At 38.0% G+C, this 18,939-nt stretch overlaps 1 protein-coding gene across 5 annotated transcripts in view; it reads left to right on the plus strand.

The window, feature by feature from the left end:
- The window catches only part of SOX6 (SRY-box transcription factor 6), a 424,407-nt gene that overhangs the window by 365,973 nt on the left and 39,495 nt on the right, over positions 1–18,939 (plus strand). For all 5 annotated transcript variants that reach the window (XM_047776211.1, XM_047776209.1, XM_047776210.1 and 2 more), the window contains one exon: positions 13,256–13,364. In XM_047776211.1, the coding sequence (XP_047632167.1) occupies positions 13,256–13,364 (109 nt within the window). The remainder of the gene's footprint in view (positions 1–13,255; positions 13,365–18,939) is intronic.

An 18,939-nucleotide genomic window follows, 5' to 3' on the forward strand; every position in this document is an offset into this window, starting at 1 on the left:
TGAGTTCAATAAATAATTGGAAGCCCAGATGTTTGAAACGGATATAGCAGATACGCTCTAGCTGTATTTTCAATACAGCTACTTTCCTTTGTCCTCTCATCAACTTCACAGCATCGCACCCTGCCATTTTCAGTTCTCTTCTAATTAAACCTAGAGCATTTGGCATGTACATGTTCCTACACGTGCCCCTCTTAAATGCAGCGTGTGGAGGCATCCTGTGTTATTGTTGCTGACTTGAGACATTCCAGGGAGGAATTCTCCTTCTTCAGACTGAACTGTAGCATTCTTTGTTCCTTCAGTTCACCTCCTGATAAGAGACATGATAGGAGATATGATTTACCACTTCACATAGCAAGTAATTGGAGATTCTGTGTGTGCTCCTTTCATAGATTGAGCCTCAGACAGTTCTCTGTCCCTCCCTAGCCCTGCAAAAAGCAGGCTCCAGTCTGGCGTTGGATAAATAACTTAAAAAAAAAAATAGACATCAATAAAAACTTAGAGCGTTCTTGACCTTGGTTTTAAAATACAAGTCTCTAATTTTCAGGAACTTAAGGAAACATGAGGAAATTTCTAATTTCATTTACATGAGCTTTAGGTTATTAAGTGTTGGTTGCTACCTCTCTCTCCCTATGCAGTTTTTGATGATATACCTAAAAATGACTCTTTCTAACTTACGTGTCTTGGTTTCTTCTTCTTTGAAATGTCTACACCAATTCCTAAAGAAAAATGCAGTGCCATTATCAGAGAAAAGTTGTTTTATTTTATTTTTTTTTTTGAGTGATAGAGTATTATGGCTACATTTGGGAATTTTTAATTTGTATCTTATTTAGCCTGGTGTGCAGTGTGACACCAGTTAATTGTATGTTATTTTGTGGTAACTACATGTTAACTCTGTTGGAAGTAATGGTAATTATACTGTAATTGATATCAGTTCTCCCACATCTTTGGAAAACCATACAATTAACATATATCGCCACAGTTGGACACTATCTTTTGTCCTTTGTAATGTTGCCGTGTTGGAGTACTGTTTTGAATAGGGTTCTAAATATTTTCTTCTTCCTTTAAACTCATTTTTTTCAATTCCAATTTTAAAATATTTTAATTTTCATGAAATGAAACATCGGTTTCTGAATTTTCATTTTACTTAAAGAAAGCTTTTTTCAAAAATAAGCAGACATAATCTTGGGTTATTTTTATTTCTATTCTTTATTTGAAAAGCCATTTGTGGACTTTACGTAACTTTATTAGTACTTCTTATTTCCTAGAGGAGGATAACAATAGAATATGCAAAATCTTGACATTAGGGAGTTAGTTTTTTCTGAAGAGAGGCCTTCTTACTAGCAATCTTTGTATTTGTTACTTTGCATTCAGACAAAAATGGGTGTATTTTGTGCTAATGCCGCCATGATGACTATCAAGCTAGGGATATATTTGTGCCACATTTAGATTAAAATGTTTTCCCTTGATTTTGCTTGCCTCTTTCCTTATGTCCCTTCCTTTCCATCACTTTTACCTAGGTGCAGATGGAATTTCAGAAATAGCAAATAAATACTTTCTAGCTAAGTGTGACCATGGTTTGGTAGGCTAGTTTGACAAATGGATTATTTTTGAGTGATTTCTTTGAGAATATGAGTAATTGCTCAAAAATGTTTTTATGACATGGCAAATTGATTTTACTAATGTGTGCTACAATGTAGGTCTAGTGGTAAAAAAAAAAAAAAAAGGTGAAGATCATAGATTTCAGAGCTGTAAGAAACCATAAAGAAAAGTTGGTTCAGCTCCCTCATTTAACAGGTGAAGTAGTCAGGAAATAGCATAGTGTGTAAAGAGCACATGTGATGCAGCATAGTTCACTGGAAGGAGTGGGAGACTGAGAGTCGGTAGCCTAAGTGGGATGAGGCTAAAGGGGCATTCTGGATCTGTTACTGGTCAGCTGCAGGATTTGGGGTAAGCATCCTAGCCTTCTTGGTCTCTGTGCCTTTGAATGAAGAGGCTTTTACATTTCCTTCCAACACTAAAGCTGCCTATTTTTCTTTTTAAGATATGCTATTTTTTTTTTCTTTTGCCTCCTCATGGCACATGGAATTCCTGGGCCAGGGATCAGATCTGAGCTGCAGTCATGGCCTATGCCACAGCTGAGACAATCTTAACCCACTGTGCCAACCTGGGATCAATCCTGCATCCTAGCACTGCAGAGATGCCACCTATCCTGTTGTGCCACAGCAGGAACTCCAAGATATATGTCATTTTTGAAGCACACGTATTTCATAAATTACAGGAAAATCTAAGAGATGTGATACATTTATATATCTCATAAATTGAAACAAATACATGGTGGCGATACATTTTCCCCATTTTTTGGTTCGTGTTCAATTTTCTGAGAAAAAAAATCTTCTAATTTATTGTTTGAGAACTAAAATTGAAGCGGAAGGTATATTTTTGAAGAAACTATTCATTCTTGGTGCATGTAACTTTGATGTCTTTAATTTGAATAAATTGCACCTGTGTTTCCACAAACAATATTAAAAAGTACACATTGCAAATTAAGTAGGGACCTGAAATCAAGCACCTAAATTTGAACAAATGTAATTCCCAAGATAATTTTTTGGACAAATATATTTGCTTGGTTTGTCATTAATTTTATTGTGATATACTTTGTTCATGTGATAAATGTTAGAATAATAAAAGTGCTGGTGGTTTAAGTGGAGATGAAATTTCTCCAGTTTTTAAATCATGTGTTCAATTTAAATAGGACTTTGTATAATTTTCAACAGAACTTTTTGTGAACTTGTTACTGAAACAAATAGTTAATCAGAGGATATTCAGAAACAAATATGCATCATGTCTCTGTATAGAAATAAAAAGTTGGAAACCACATATAAGTAGAAGATGGGCTGCCACAAAACTGGATTTGCTTAAGTCTGAACACTTTATAACTCTACTTGGGAGTTGCAAACTTATAAATAACCTTGCAATTGGTTAGAACCGTATTAAAACCATATGCATGAGACAGAAAGCATTTGGTGAAAGGGGTTCAGTAAGCACTATAATCCTGATGAAACTAATTTAACTCAGTGGCTCCCAAGCCTAAAAGGGTCTCATATCTTCAGAGGTAATGCTATTTTATCATTTATCATCTGATGATGAGTGACAAGAGTCTAAGTGTATGTTACAGGAGATATACAGGAACAGGATGCTGTCCTTGCCAGGGGTGTGGAGAGAGAACTTGCTTAGTTTGGTATACTCTTCAAATCCTGAGGGAAACTTGTCATACATCATTTGAGAATGTTTTTGAAAGCTCCATAAAACATATCCACAAGAAGTTCTGCAGACATGAGTTTATTTCAGCAGGCATGTGCTGCCTGCTTCTTCTGTGTGTATAGGGTACAGCCCTAGCTAGAGAGAGGATCAAGAGCCACTTTCCTTCTCCAGGTAGCTTATGGTCCAGTGGCATGTCTCAGCCTCCCGGGAGGTCACCTGAACAGCTTATGTTGGTCTTTATCGATTCTATGTCTTGCCTTAAGTGTGAGTTTTTGGAATTTTGAAAACTTTTGCCTAGTCCTTACAAGTCTTTCCTTCTTTTAAGGGAGAACTTTCTCTTTTGAAGAATCGTAGTTTGCTAGATAGCTATAGTTGTCAAGAGATAGAATCACTACTAGATTCTAATGGCAGAAGCTTCTAGAGAATTGTTTCTGAGGCTTATAAGATCTCATATCTAAAATGAGTTGTGGGAGTTCCCATCATGGCTCAGTGGAAATGCATCTGAGTAGCATCCATGAGGATGTAGGTTCGGTCAGTGGGTTAAGGATCTAGCGTTGCCATGAGCTGTGATGTAGGTCACAGATGTGGCTCAGATCTGTCATTGCTGTGGCTGTGATGTAGGCCAGAGGCCACAGCTCTGATTCGACCCCCAGCCTGGGAACCTCCCTATGCCACAGGTGCGGTCCTAAACAAACAAACGAACAAAGTGTTGCCTTATTACTTGATATTTGGGGGAGGGGGCAGTGACAAGAGCCTTTTATGACCTAAGGCAGAAGTTGCCACTGTATTAGTTTGCTAAGGCTGCCATAACAAAATACCACAGATCAAGTGGCATAAACCACATCAATTTTTTTCGCAAAATTCTGGAGTCTAGGTACCTAAGCTTGAGGTGCGAGAAGAATTAGTTTCTCTTGAGTTGCTCTCCTGTGCTTGCAGATAGTTGACTTCTCACTGTGTTCTCACATGGTCTTCCCTCTGTGAGCAGACGTCAATGATGTCTCTCTGTATACACTAATGTACACCTTTTATAAGGGTGCTAGTCAGATTGGATTAAGACCCACCCTGATGGCCTCATTTTAATTTAATGATCTCTTTTTTTTCCATTTTTTAAATTTTTACCAAAGTATAGTTGATTTACAATGTTGTGATAATTTCTTCTATACAACACAGTGATTCAGTTTTACATATACACACATCCTTTCCCTTTCGGATTCTTTTCCCATGTAGATCATCACAGAATATTGGGTAGAGTTCTCTGTACCACACAGCAGGTCCCCGCTGGCCAGTCATTCCAATGCCTCAGTGTGCCTATGCCAATCCCAAACCCCTAATCCATCTCTCCCCCTGCCACTGCCTGTCCTCTTTGGCAACTGTAAGTTTGTCTTCAAAGTCTGTGAGTCTGTTTCTATTCTGCAAATAAGTTCATTTGTACCCTTTTTTTAGATTCCACATATAAGTGATATTGTATGATGTTTGTCTTTCATTGCCTAAAGGCCTTATCTCCAAACAGGGTCACAGTCTAAGGTACTAGGGGTTAGAGCTTCAATGTATGAATTTTAAGAAGACACATTTCAGCCCTTAACAAGCCATCTTTGTTTATCTGGCTATTCCCAAACTCTTGTCAAATTATTTTCTTTGGGATTATCTTCCCAGAGATATTCCTGTTTTGCTGGAGGAATAAAAACTGAGATTAACATGATTTTGTTTAGCAACTTATTCTGTTGTCTTCTCACAAAATATTGACATTATTAATTAATTCCAAGGATGAATTGCTAATGATGGCTTGCTCGGGAATATAAGAATGTGTAAGAAGAATTTCTGGAGATGGTGGTAGTTGAAATTTTAGAGATTATTGCAGAGCTCTTTTGAATAGTAACAGGTAGTCAGACTTCTATATTTCAGCGCTAAGCCAACCCTGACCAGGAGATCACTTGATTGCTCAAGCAATTTGTATATATTCCTTTGTATTTATCTACCTTTGAATCATCTATATTTTACTGCTTCAAAAAATCTTGAAATTAATTTTATTTTAAAGCAAAATTAAAATAAAAAAGAGAGGGAAATAATTTTAACAGTGTTACCACAATTTAGCAAAGTGCCAACACCATGAGAGGCACTGATAATATAAGACATAGACACCCCATCTTAAGGAATAAGTTGAGGAGACATTCACACAGACATATAAAACAATAATTAGAATGCAGTTTTCTATAAAGAATATGTGGTGATGGAACAAAACAAATCATTTCTGACTGGGGCTGATGGAGGGAAATCAACAAAAGATTTTGCCCAGAAGAAATACTTTAATTAGGCCTAAAATAGACTAATTATGATGTCACCAGTAAAGGAAGGGCATTCTAGAAGAGGGGGCGGTATATGCAGATACACAAAGGCATAAAATATCAAACTTGTTCAGGAAACTCCAAGACATTCTATCTTTTAGGAACAGAAACTATAAATTGCAATGAGCAAGACATAAAGCTGATGAGAAGTGCAGGAGCTAGATTGTATAAGGTTATATGAGCTCTACAGAGAAGTTTGTTTCTCCTGATGTGGATGACAAGGGGAGCATTTGAGGGCTGATAAGCAGAGGAAAATAAGATCCAGCTATTGCACAGTTACTAAGCTTAAGATTTAAATTTAGTTCTGAGATGCTTAGCAACCAAGACAAAAAGGAAAGCATCTTTGGTTACATAGTTGATACAGGAGAATGGATATTGGCCTTTAGATCAGGACACCATCTTCATTAGTGTTTAGCTTTGAAACATTTAGCAAACACTAAATAATACCTTTAACAAGAGTGGATATTTTATGAGCTGCTTTATTTTTGCAAAGCACTCACACATATAATCTCTTATTTAATCATCACAACCCTGCAGCATGAGCATTTTCTATTCCATTTTACAAATGAGGAAACGGCCGAGAAAGATCACATGGTAATTAAGTTGCAGAGTTATGATTCTAAATTCACCTCAGCCCAAATCCTTATCTAAATTTTGGTTAAGTGACTTAAATAAAAAATTCTCTTTGAACCTCACCTTCTTGTAAAATTGACAGCAGCAGTAATTTTTTTTTTCTTGTAATGTTGGTGTGAGATTTAAAGGAAATACTCATCGGAAAGAGCCTTGCACATAGTATTTGATGGGTAAATGGCACTCTTTTCTACTTTTGCTCTGACATAGGTATTTGTGCTATGGATGCAAACATAGTTGGAGAAGTTAGGACTTAAAATGGTTCATGAGTCCTAGCACAGTTTCGGTGTTAGGAGGATGTTAAAAGGTAGACAAATTAATAGTTTTAGCTGACAAAATGGTATTTAACAAAGAGGTTCACCACCTCATTTCTCATAGCCAGAATCTTTTTTGTCGTGATGACTGACTCTGGGACTATTAAAATATCACCATGAAAGTAAATCCCAGTGCCTCCAAAATAACTTGTTCCAAAAATAAGAATCACCTTTTTAAAAGCACACGTGGTTACTTTCCAACCTAAGGTCTACATTTTTTATCTTTCCTTAAATTACTAAATTTGTAATAAAGGATATAAAATAAAGGCTAATAAAGTGATAGCTTGTTAGGTCAATAAAAAGGAAATGACACGTGTGCTTCCGTAGTATTTCTTGAGAATCACATCATGTCAGGATATGTCCAGAGCCAAGAATTAGAGCAGGTCTTTCAGAGTAAGATAGAGAGTCTCTCTCAATATTATACTTAGCATTGTTCTGTCTAAAAACAGAGAAAAAAATGTTTTATTTTTAAATGTATACTGCTTTTTAAGCCAAGCATTTGTGGTGGGGATTGTTCTCTTTTGCCAGTATTTTGCGAAGACTTTGCAAAGATGGGGTTGTGAAGCTTCAGAAACTCCAAGTTAGACTCCAGAACCCTTTTTGTATTGTTATATTGTTAAATTGTATCCTTCTACTGTGTTCTAAAATGGCTCATTTATCTCTTTTACAAAACATTTAAGGTATTTTTCTTAATTTCCTTGTTGTGATTATTATTGCCTAAAGAGACTTCATCAATATAATGTGGACTGTTGGGTCTCAACATCTCTTTCACAAGCTTGAAATATCAGCAAGACTGTTAATTCTAACAGGTGAATTGGACACTCACTGTACAAGGGTGTTTTTGATTTATGTGCACAAATCAATTATGCAGGCTTATAAAAGCCTGTAAGTATTTATGGACAATAATACTAAATTCTGCGTAAGATATATAGAAAAAAAGTGCAAGACAATCCGAGGGTTGAAAAAACGTTTCATGTGTTTTTGTGATACTTGGAGGTACACATGAATTGAAGTTCAGTTATTTAATATAGTATGTATCTAGAAGCTGATTATGTGGGGAAGGCTAAGAATTTTTATATTATCAGAGAGTAGAATGATCAGAGAGCTTATAGAGTTCATGGACGGCTTGTTCTTTTCAATATGAATAGAACTTGGCAAAGAAGAAGAGAGAAAGAAGCCACATCCTCGCAGGCCTGAGGAAGAGGAAGCAGGCCTGATCCTGGTATTATTATGAGAAGGCAAGTTACTGTCCACTTTGAGCAGAGGATGCATGAAGGGAGAGTTGTAGGAAATTGAGTTTAAAAAGATGAGTGGGGAACAGTGTATGAAGGACCTTGAAAGCCAGGTAGAGGAGTTTGGATGAGATGGAAGAGAAAATAGGAAGCCCTGGAGGATTTTGAATCAGCACCATGAGGTAGAATCTTAGGAGGAATGAGAGTGTATGGACCAGGAGGGCAGTGTCAAGGACCAGAAGGACAGGGGCAGGGGGGTGGCAGTGATCTAGGGGTGCAGGCAGGAGGGCCTGTACAGGGCAGTCAATGGGGGGCAGGTCCAGCCTGGAGGACTGACTGAGCACAGGGGGCAAGAAAAGCAGTGAAACAGACAGTACTGACCTGCTGGTATTGATGTAAACAGAGGACAGAGGAGAAGGGAAGTTGAGGAAAGGGAAAGCACCTTTTTCAGGGGTGTCTTTACTTTTAGGAGCCATTTTCTTGGAGTGAAAGACACTAAAGCTTGGAGCCGGGATGAAAGGGCAAGATGTCGTTTGGGTAGTGCTCAACAACCCAGACTTAGTGGAAACCTTCAGGATAGATGATGTCTCAGAAGACTGTGGTGGCCTTAGAGAATTTCTCTTCTTAATGCATGCATTTGTTATTTCTCTTAGAAAACTGCTTCAGGAATACACAAAAACATCACTGGTGGTACTGTAGTATTACCTTTCCTGCAAAATTCCTTACTATTACACATTTGAAAGGTTTTAGTATTTAAATATGTATTTTAGGATATAGCAGCAAAATTCTTATTTACTTAAAAAAGATTCACACCAAAATCCCCAAGTGGGAGAGAGGTGATTCTTAATTTGTGATTACGTGAGCATAAAATTTTCTGTGTGCTACCTTCTGTATACAGAAGTCTAATATATATAATATGTATGTATTTGTATAAAATATTATAAAATATTTGTATAAAAATATAGAGAGATATTCTATGAACAGAGTATTTGAGAGCTAGTATAGAGTATGCTAATTATAATGTAATACATGTGACAGCAACATGAGGTAATTACTTTCTACCCATTTTAACCACCATATAAGTCATGGTCTCCTAGGTGTGTGTTCTGTGGGTGCTATTGATGACCTCGTATTCAGACATTCTTTAGAAATGAGCTTTGAATACTGCTTGGCAAAGTACCTCTCCTTTAGCCCATGGGAATAAAATACATCACATCATTGTCCAGCCGTGTCTACTTATCAGATGAAACACATTTGTTTGTAAGACACCAAACAAAAAAGCCTCTCTCAGCATGTACAGTTTTCCACTTCAGTCTCTGGAAAAGAGGACCATGTTGGTGCAGGTTGGTCAGTCTTGGAAATTTGGATGGAGGGTGCCCAGCACATCCTTACCTTTCACGTGTTGTTTTTCGGGAGATGGCTGCAATCAGTCATTTCGCATCGGGTTTGAAAAAGCCTTGTCTTGCTGGCAAGCAAAACTGTTATTTAAGTACACAATCCACTCTACTACTGAAACAGTTTTGCCAAACTTATCCAAGTATTCTCACATGCTTAAAGATGGTATAAATTTCATTTATTGCTAGCAGTTTTCTTCAGACTATATGGAATGTCTTCCTGCTGCCTGATCTAAGTGTCCCAGTTTACATTATGGCCTTTACTGCCTCTGTTTGATGGAGTGATCAGTAAAAATTTAATGACACTATAAAATAATAAAAATGTCATTAATTTACCACGGATCTTGGATGCAGTGGTTGTAAAGTTACATTAATAAACAGAATATTTTTTACAACAAAAAGCATTGTTACGTGGGAACATATAAATAACACACATAAATTTAAGAGCAATTTTACTGTTAGCACACACATTATTATGGAATAGCCAATAAGTGTATAAAACATAGTATATAAAATTTTATTAAAATATACTATGCACATCAAAAATTCAGCTTTTATCTAAGTGCAAAGAAAAGCCATTATTGTGTGCTTACTGTTTCATTGCTGTTCTTTCCCCATATCACAATTTTACATTTGTTGCCAGTAAGGGGAGGTTGATTTTTTTTTTTCCTAGATGAAAACAAACCTCTGTTTTTTTCAGTTATCTCACATTTATTCTCTCTCTCCACCGATGCAAAAACAGAATTGATCGATCTGGCCATGGTAGGGAGGGAAAAGTTGCTAATTTAATGCAAAGTTAAAAATAATGCCTGAGGAGTTGAATGGTTTGTTCAGTGACTCTGGAAATAAGGGATAATAATGCAGCAGTCTATCTGTCATCAGTGAGGCTGCCCCGTCATTGACTCTGATAATATGTGAGGATGATGGATGCTACCGTCTTGTGGCTTGTAACATTTAACATTCATCAGCTCTCACTAAAGGGGGCTTTATCATTTAAATATCTTTATTTAATATGCAACATCTACCTCATACATCATAATTTCAAAGCACTTAGAGAGCCAACAGTCCTACAACACAGCAGAGCTGACTTTAATTTTTTTCAATAACTTTTATGTTGCCTGCATGTTTGTGACTGACAATGCATAAGTAAGCGTCTGATCACATCGCTGCATGTAAAATGCACATATCACTGTCATCATGAAGACTGGGTTTTCTTCCTGCCTGGGGTTGGGGTGGAGGATTGAGATTAGCACTGAAGTGATTTTCTTATATCTCCAAAATGTCTATTTGGGAGCTGTTGTATGTTGTGAGAGCTAGTTCAAGTGCATGGGAAAACTCGGAGTTAAGAGCTTGCCACCCACAGTCTATATTTTCCATATAGGGGCATACCCACTGGCACTTAAGTGGCCAGAAGTTGAGGCCTCTTGGAACTAAAGTATCTTTGAACTTCCCTCTGTGCCCATGTCCACATCCTGTATTTACTAGGCTCATGTTTAACCTCACTGGTAAAATCTCTGCTTAGCTCAGCTGCCCAGAGCAAACTTGTAGACATCGGGCCCTCTTATCTTATGGTTATGTGGCTGGCAAATAAATATTCTGAGCTATTCTTTGAAGAAAAGAAATCTTCTGGGAGACTAGGTAGAAATTTATATGAAAGGGCATGGCTTTGCAGGGTCCTTCTTTAATCTCAAACACAAGTGCTTAATATTACCAAATATAAAATGCAGCCCACTGCCCCAAACAATTTTTATCATTGATTTATTTTCTGCCTATTTAACAAGTGTTTCATGGAATATTCTTCCTTGACTTCTACTCTGTCAAAATATTGATATTTTATAAGGAAAGTATCTCTGCATAAGAATTTTTTTTTCAATGAAGTCAGAAAAATGTATGACTTCAAAGACACTGTGAATGTGTTGTTGAATGTTCTGAATGTTTTTTGTTATGATTAAAAACAAGCTGATACTACTGAATTGTGAGTGCACTTCATTTTTTATAAAAGAAAAGATATTATCATCATGTAAGCTTTGTTGTCTTAGGATTTTACAAAGCATGGCATGTAATTTTCCCTCTTCTCCTTCCTTGTCAAAATATTGATATTCTTTCAGGAACTTTATTTTATTTTATTTTTTTTTACTGAGAATATTTTTCCAGTAAAATCAAAGAGAATGAATGACTAGAAAGATACTTGAAATATGCATATTGATAGGTAGCACGGTCTGTTGATTTTCAGAGAAAGTTGTTTTTCCCCCCATGAAAATACAGCTAAAGGTTGTTCTTCCAAGAAGATTGCAGGTGTCACATCAAAACTCCTTTTGCATTTAACATAGGGAAAGCATTCACATGCAAATATTTGAAATGCGAAACAATGTGATAAAACAAAGGTTGCATATTTTGCTTTCCCTGGTACTACTCATCTTCACTTTAATTCTTTTTCTTTACATCATGACAACCAAAAGTGCTACTCAAAAATAGAAATCGGCTGATTAAAAGCAGCTGTCCTCCCCCCTACAATGTGTGAAACTCCCACATGGCTTGTGGTTGCTTTTTGTTGTGGCCTGCATCTGGGTTAATTTGTTCTTGTGTGGCAGTGTTTTCACATAAGAAGATATTGGGGAACCATACCTAATTTGCTTTTTATTTTCACTCTGTTTTTTATAAGGGTTGTATTTCAGAGGTTTCCCCACATACCAGTGTTGTTAACTAGTTAGTATTACCCTACTGGGGAAGTTCATGATTATAATTTTGTCGCAAATCTTTCACAGAAATGGTGCTCGATTAAAGCTAGGTTTATACTGTGTTTTCTTCCAACACAGATTTCAACATATTCCATGATGAAGGGGAACTGGAAGACTTCCTGCACAATTTGACTGATGGGAATTAATTATAGAAATATAATGATATTCAAAAATAATCATATTAGAAAGCACAAATGTAGTGAGACTGTACAAATGAGATACAGCTTCTATCAAGTAATTGTATGTTTGCTCTTAAAGAATATTTCCAAGTTTCTAAACATCTTACAGAAGAGAACTGTTCAGAGTGTTTCCATCTAATGCTGAACATGCTCAGTACAGAACTAGGTCATTGAACAATAGACTGAACAGCAATCAGCACTCTACTGCTGCATAATGCATTAAGTATAACATGCAGAAACCATTCCCGGAGCTGGAAGCTGCTATTTCATGTCTGTAAATTCAAGCTGACATGACATTTAATATTGTTTCATAGTAATGAACAACAAGGTTTCATTCATTCATAAGCACAACACAAAGCCAAGTTTGAGTCTGGAGAGTAGCATGGAGGAGAGAAGCGGACACATGCTGTGCTTTTGCAGACAAGAACACCATGTTAATGATGGTCAATGAGCCCTCTGCTACTGATCCAGAGAGCTGCAGAGGGAGAGTTCACTGTGATGCCGCAGACTCCTGCTCCTAGAAGAACAGGTTGACAAGTAAACCCTCTTTGGCTTTCCCCACTACAGCCGCAGGAATATTTAACTTTCCTGGCTCGAGGGCTGGCTAGGAGTAATGTTCTCCTTTTCACTTACCAGGAAGTTGCAGTTCAAACTCCTAGGCAGAAATAATAGCATCAATGCCATCGTCGAGTCTGTCTGCTTTGAAATATTTGTTGTTGAAATCTTCTTGCCTAAAATTCTGATTTGTATTTTTCCAGGAATATCAATGCAAACGATGATCTCTAAATGGGAAAAATTCCTCTCCCATTACATAGCGGTATACTTTAATGAAAACAGCTCTTTCAGGTTTTGCACTTTGGGCTCAGACCTCTCAGTTGCATCCCTTATAGACCACGGGAGCAAATCCAACAGGGAGAAGATGTGCAGTACAACCCTGGCAGGTTTCCTGTCACAGATCTCCTTTCCTTACAGATACTATGGTTTCGGTGCTGTCAGCACTTGTCAGCGCTTTAGCAGAATCTTCCTGCAAGATTTTCGGAGCCCAAGGTGCTCAGAAATGAAGTTTGTAAATTCAGGTTTTGCCCAGTAAACAAGATAGAAACTGGAAGGAAACCGTGGCTGCTTTGGAAGCTAGAATAAGCCTCTTAATTATTCTTTCCTCCAGGAAAGAACCCGTTTCGAAAACTTGGGGCCCCAGTTAACGGGAAAGTCAAGTGAAGATGGAAAGCTGGGCCCAGGTGTCATTGATCTAACTCGACCAGAAGATGCAGAGGGTGAGTTGCTTTTCTGTAGCTCTTTTCTGCAGCGCTGTGTTTTTCTAAAGGTGGGTCTGAGTTAACTGGAGGATCTTTGTCATCTTTCTTGGGAGTCACTAGATCAATTTTCTTGGCAAAGCAGAAGAAATGTTAGTCTTCCTTATATATTTTATAGTGGAGGACTTTGAGATTCATCTAGATCCTGTGTTACTGAACACAGAGCAATCCAAATACTTTGAGGTATCATTTTAAAGTACTGAAACAGGAGAACCCTCTACATGCCAATGAAAAACAGAATTCTGTGTTTCATCCACCTCACAGACATTCTTGTTAAAATACAAAGGAGGATTTTTTACCCTTAAATCATGAGATTCCCAGGCACAATCAAACCATTTTGGGAACTAAATGATAGTTCGCAGCAGATCTAGCATAAAATTAATAAATGCTTAGGCAAAGTCCGGCCTGTGTCTGGCACTAAGTATCATAAAGTCTTTTGAAAGTCTGGATGGAAAGACCAGCTTTCCTCTCCATGTGTTTACCCACAGCACTATCAACGCCTGTCGGCTCCTCTTCCCTTTTTGTTTGTTTGTTTTAAATGCACAAGCAGCAAATCAGCAGAAATTGCTCCCCAGAGGCTGGGTACAATTTATGAGTTAGGTCAGCACTTCAGTGGTAATGTTGCCTGGTTATTTACTGTGTCATCACAGAGTAGGGACTGGTTTTCCCGTTAGCTGTTCCTTTGGCAGAATCCCTCCCACCGGTCAGGGAAGATTAATTTGTTCTCTTCAGAGTAACACAATACTTCACCCATCTCAGGTCCTAGCTAAAGTCCTTTAGCTTGAGGGGAGGAATCTTACTATTATCCCTTTTAATGGCAGGATTTCTTCCAAGACCCTAATCCCTGGAAAACCCATGAAGACATTTCGTAGCATCTGAACTGCGCGTGGCTTCTGGTGATCACTTGGGGCCATCCTCGGCAGTTCAGAAATCTCTGGCATGGGCACTAAGAGATGGGTAGCATCAGACATTAGGAAGCACTTCAGAGAGTTTTCAGAAGGCAGGTGTTTCATACCAGTGGGAGAGCCTAATGTTTCATGATAGTCCCAGGGACAAGGTGTTAAAATAAATTCCAGTTTGTATGTGCATGGGTAAGGGGAGCAAGGAAGGAAGGGAGGAGGAGGAGGAAGAGGGGGAGTGGGGAGGATTAAAGCAGACTCAAAAGCAGAAGTATCCTCACTGCCTTCCATAAAGAAAGTGTACTGAGGGCACCGTGACACTGACATTTTTATAGGCACTCAGAAGGACAGGTTTTTTTCCCTGCTGAGGATTGAGGTTCTGTGGTCTAGGGAGCCAGTTATTCAGGTGTGGCCCATCTCAATTTTGTTGGCAGATGGTCCTGCAGAGTACCTAAATCTCTGACCGACACGGTGACATAATACTTTTCATCACTTTGGAGTGTTCAGTCTGTTCATTTTTTCATAGGCGAAGAGTTACAGGGTTCCATCACTGTATCCTTGTTCTAACAGAATTTTCTTAATCTGTCATTCATCTTTCTTCACTTAGTTTCTTAACTGTATCATAGGTACAAATACAGTCAGTGGCCTCTAAGTAAGGCTGATAATCAAGTTGATGATATTTGTGTGCTGGGTAAATGAAAAAGCATGGTCAGAGTTATTAGACATTATGAAAAGAAAAAAATGAAACATATGATATAGAAAAATCTTTGGAACTTCCATTCAATAACCAGATTTTCTGAATTCAAACCAATTTCCTGGTCACTTTGCTTTTTCTCAGCAAATATCAAGCCTTTATATGCCAGAGAATGTGCTAAGCTTTTAACACATGTTTTCTCATTTAAATCATATATAGCTCTGTAAAGAAGATATTTTTCCCCCCATTTTACAGATGAGAAAATTAAGGCTAAGAATAGTTAAGTAACTTGCCAGGGGTCACATGGCTAGTGAGGGTAGAACTGAGAATTGATCCCAGGCAGCCTGGGTTCAGACCCCAAGCCCCTAAGTTCTGTGCTATCCCACACCCCCTGTTTATATAGATAGATAAGTGTGGTGCCTTCATTTTTCTGAACAAACTCCTTGTGACCTTCCTCAGTATGACCCATTTCCTCTCCCCTAAATATAGCAAGTCATGCCATGCCGTGGCTCTCATGTTTCTCTGTCACACAGAGTAGCAATGCCTGATGAGTGTAATAGTAGAAGGGCTGTAGTGGCCCAGGAGCTTAAGGAGCGTGTGAAAACCTCCCTTCAGAAGCTTGCCCAGAGTTGCCATTGAGACCTCGTGCGCTTTGGGGGGACTGTGAGTTCATGAATGGAGTCAAGTTACCTGCTTTAATACCAACAGAAGTGCAGTGCCTTTGTGAGGACTGCTGAGATGGGTAGCAGCCTTCTGCTGACTTTAGGATATTTCCTGGCATCTGTTCAAGCGTAAGCTGATTGCAAAGCCTGCTGGAGTTACAGTTCATACTAAAGGCAGAGTAGATAACAGGTACATATAATACTTTCTCCACGTTGCGCCTCCATATTCCTTGAAGGGGAGGAGTAAGAAAGGACCGAAGTGAAAGACTATCTAAAAAATTCATTCACTCCCTCAGTCAGTCTGTGGTCTATACACAGACAAACATTTCTTGAGTGCCTGTTCTGTGAGCCAGTCCCTGAACCAAACACTGGATAAACCAAAGGAAGCAAAACAAATATGTTCCTAACTTCTTGGAACTTAAAGTCTAGCGAAGGAAGATAGAAGATTAAAAGGGAAATGCATACTTGGATACATAAGCAGATATACATATCACTGTGAAAAGTGCCAAGCAGCTCAAGACTTTGTTCCCCAACGAGGTTCAGAGTGAAAATTAAGTAACTCCATTGACAGGGGAGTGTTGTAGCTCTCGCCCAGGATGTCATCCCTCCTTAGTCCACACATGATCATCTCCATGTTTTCTCTGGCTTTGGACCAGTTAAAATTTGTCCAGATTTACTGAGATATAATGGACATAATAATGTTGGTGTGAAGTTAAGGTGTACAGTGGGATGGTTCCATACATGTAGATATTGGAAAATGATTTCCACAATAAGGTAAGTTTACACTTCACAAGTTACTGTTGTTGTTTTTTTTTTTCCTGATAAGAAAATTCAAAAACTACTCTCCCAGCAACTTTCAAGTATGTAAGACAGTATTTTTAACTACAGTCACCCTGCTGTATATTGTATCGCCAGAGTTTGTTCGTCTTATAACTGGAAGTTTGTCCCCTCTCGCTAATATCTCCCCATTTCCACCAACCCCTAGTCTCCTGAAACCACCATTCTCATCTCCCGTTTCTCTGAGTTCAGCCTTTTCAGATTCCACACATATGTGAGATCATGTATTTGTCTTTCTCTATCTGACTTCACTTAGCATAATGCCTTCGAGGTCACCCATGTTGTTGCAAACGGCAGTTTCCTTCTTTTTTATGGATGAATTTTTATCACATTCAAAGTATATTATATACAATGTCATTTATCACATGAAATATGTATATGTATATGTATATGTGTGTGTATATATATATATATATATGACATTTTTTATGCATTCATCTGTTGATGTATATTTAGGTTATTTCTATGTCTTGGCTATTGTAAATAACACATAACAACAAGTTTAAGAGGCTATGCCCTTCCTCCACTTTTACCCCATTCTCCTGTGTGGCTTCTGAAGTGACTAATAAAGTAAGCCTGGCTTCCCAGGAAAATGTCTGTCAGTCATGAACATGCCCATATCACTTAGTAAGCAACTTACCGACCTGCTTCATAGCTTTGAGCATGGAAGCAGCAAGAGAAAGGTCACCCAAAGAGGCAGCTGTGCATGTGTATTAACCACTCATCAAAATCAAATGACAAAACCATAAGCCAGGAAAACAGAAATTAAAAATATAAAAGGCAAATGTCTTCAAAATTTTATTTTTAAAGTCCAGCTGTTATTTGGCTTGAATATGATAAGACAGCATTTCTTGTTCACCATGATATTTATAAAACTACAAATTCATTGGTGCTGGGGGCTTAGGAAACATGTTTAAGGTCTTGCTATACTTTGGAGCATTTGGTGCCTTTATATGTATTGAGCACACAAAATTCATTAGCTCCTATGTCGGGCATGTAGGAAGAGGGGCGTCAATTAGCTGAGTCTGTCACCATGTATTAAGAATGATGAACAGATGTTTAACTTTTTAAGGACTTTTCATATAGCATTTCCCCTTTCCTTGTTCTCCTTAGGCAAAAATACAATTCCTTTTTTTTATGAATTAAAAAAATTATTGGAGTATAGTTGACTCAACAATGTTGTGTTAATTTCAGGTACACAGCAAAGTGAATCATTTTTACATATATGTATATTCATTCCTTTCCAAATTCTTTTCCCATATTGGTTATTACACAGTATTGAGTAGAATATCCCCCCTCTCCTAATTTCAAGCCTGCAAAGTATAGTAGAAAGGGCTTTGGTCTGGTTATTGGGAAATTTGGATTCAGGTTCCTTTGCTAAAGGAAGATAAATAAGTGACTAATGCCTCTGGGCTTAACTTTCTTTATCTTTTAAAAGTGGTACCTTGTATTCCATTATCTCTAGGCTCCCTCTAAATGCATGATTGTTATAAGGGTCTTCATGAAACACAGAGTATGTTTCTTATAAGAAAGGTAATCTGTCCACAATAGCTTCCACTTAGTTTTTTTCAGAGAAGTAAAAGATGAGACCTGTATCTTTGAGAGTGTGTTTGTGCCACTTAGTAAATCAACTTTTCTATTAATGAGAGGATCTCTGCAGTAGTGTTTCCCAGTTACCGTTCACAGATGGACCCCCACCCCTTCGTCTTTCCCTCTTCTCTTTCTCTCTCCCCAGCAACAACAGTTGTAGCTTGCCTTCTTTTTTATATGCTTTCTATCCTGTTTCTCCTCTCTCACACACCTGGTGCCTCTAAAGGGTTACTTTTCTGTTTTGCAGAATAGGTTGGGTAAGAAAACATTCTTCTAACACCTCTTTTAATTCTCAAATTCAATTACTGTGTCCCAGCCTCAGAGGGAGGCTGCACCTCATTTTGAGGTGGGGCATAGTGGAATATGAGCTCTCAAAGGGATGAGCTCTGAAAGTGATTATCATTAGGCGAGCTTTGGGGCTGAAACTGTAATGATGTGCTGTTCTCCATGTATTAAAAACTTGCATTGATTTGGATGGAAATTGATATGCACACCAAGAATAGCCCCTTTTAGAACTGTTGCTCTCAGATTCTCAGATTTGCTTAGGAAGGTTTTATAGATTTATACTGAATTTGTGAATTGGATCCCAGCCAAGATGGCCTCAGCCCTTCTGAAAGCTTCATTTTTTGGTGAGCTTCTGATTGTTTCTAAGTTTTAAATCTCAGGATAGCTCTATTATTGTCAGCCTAAGCTCTCTGTTCATAGACAAATAACAGAGACTAACTTTTCATCTTTTTTCCTTAAAAATGCACCACTTAATTTGAACGCGTCCTCTTAAAAAAATCCTGCTTACCCTTTGATCCCTACTCTGGGAAATCTTTGAAGCTTTTCTCATTTCCTTTCCCCTCCTTGGA

Source organism: Phacochoerus africanus, chromosome 4, assembly GCF_016906955.1.
Source record: "Phacochoerus africanus isolate WHEZ1 chromosome 4, ROS_Pafr_v1, whole genome shotgun sequence".
In the NCBI taxonomy this organism is placed as follows: domain Eukaryota; kingdom Metazoa; phylum Chordata; class Mammalia; order Artiodactyla; family Suidae; genus Phacochoerus; species Phacochoerus africanus.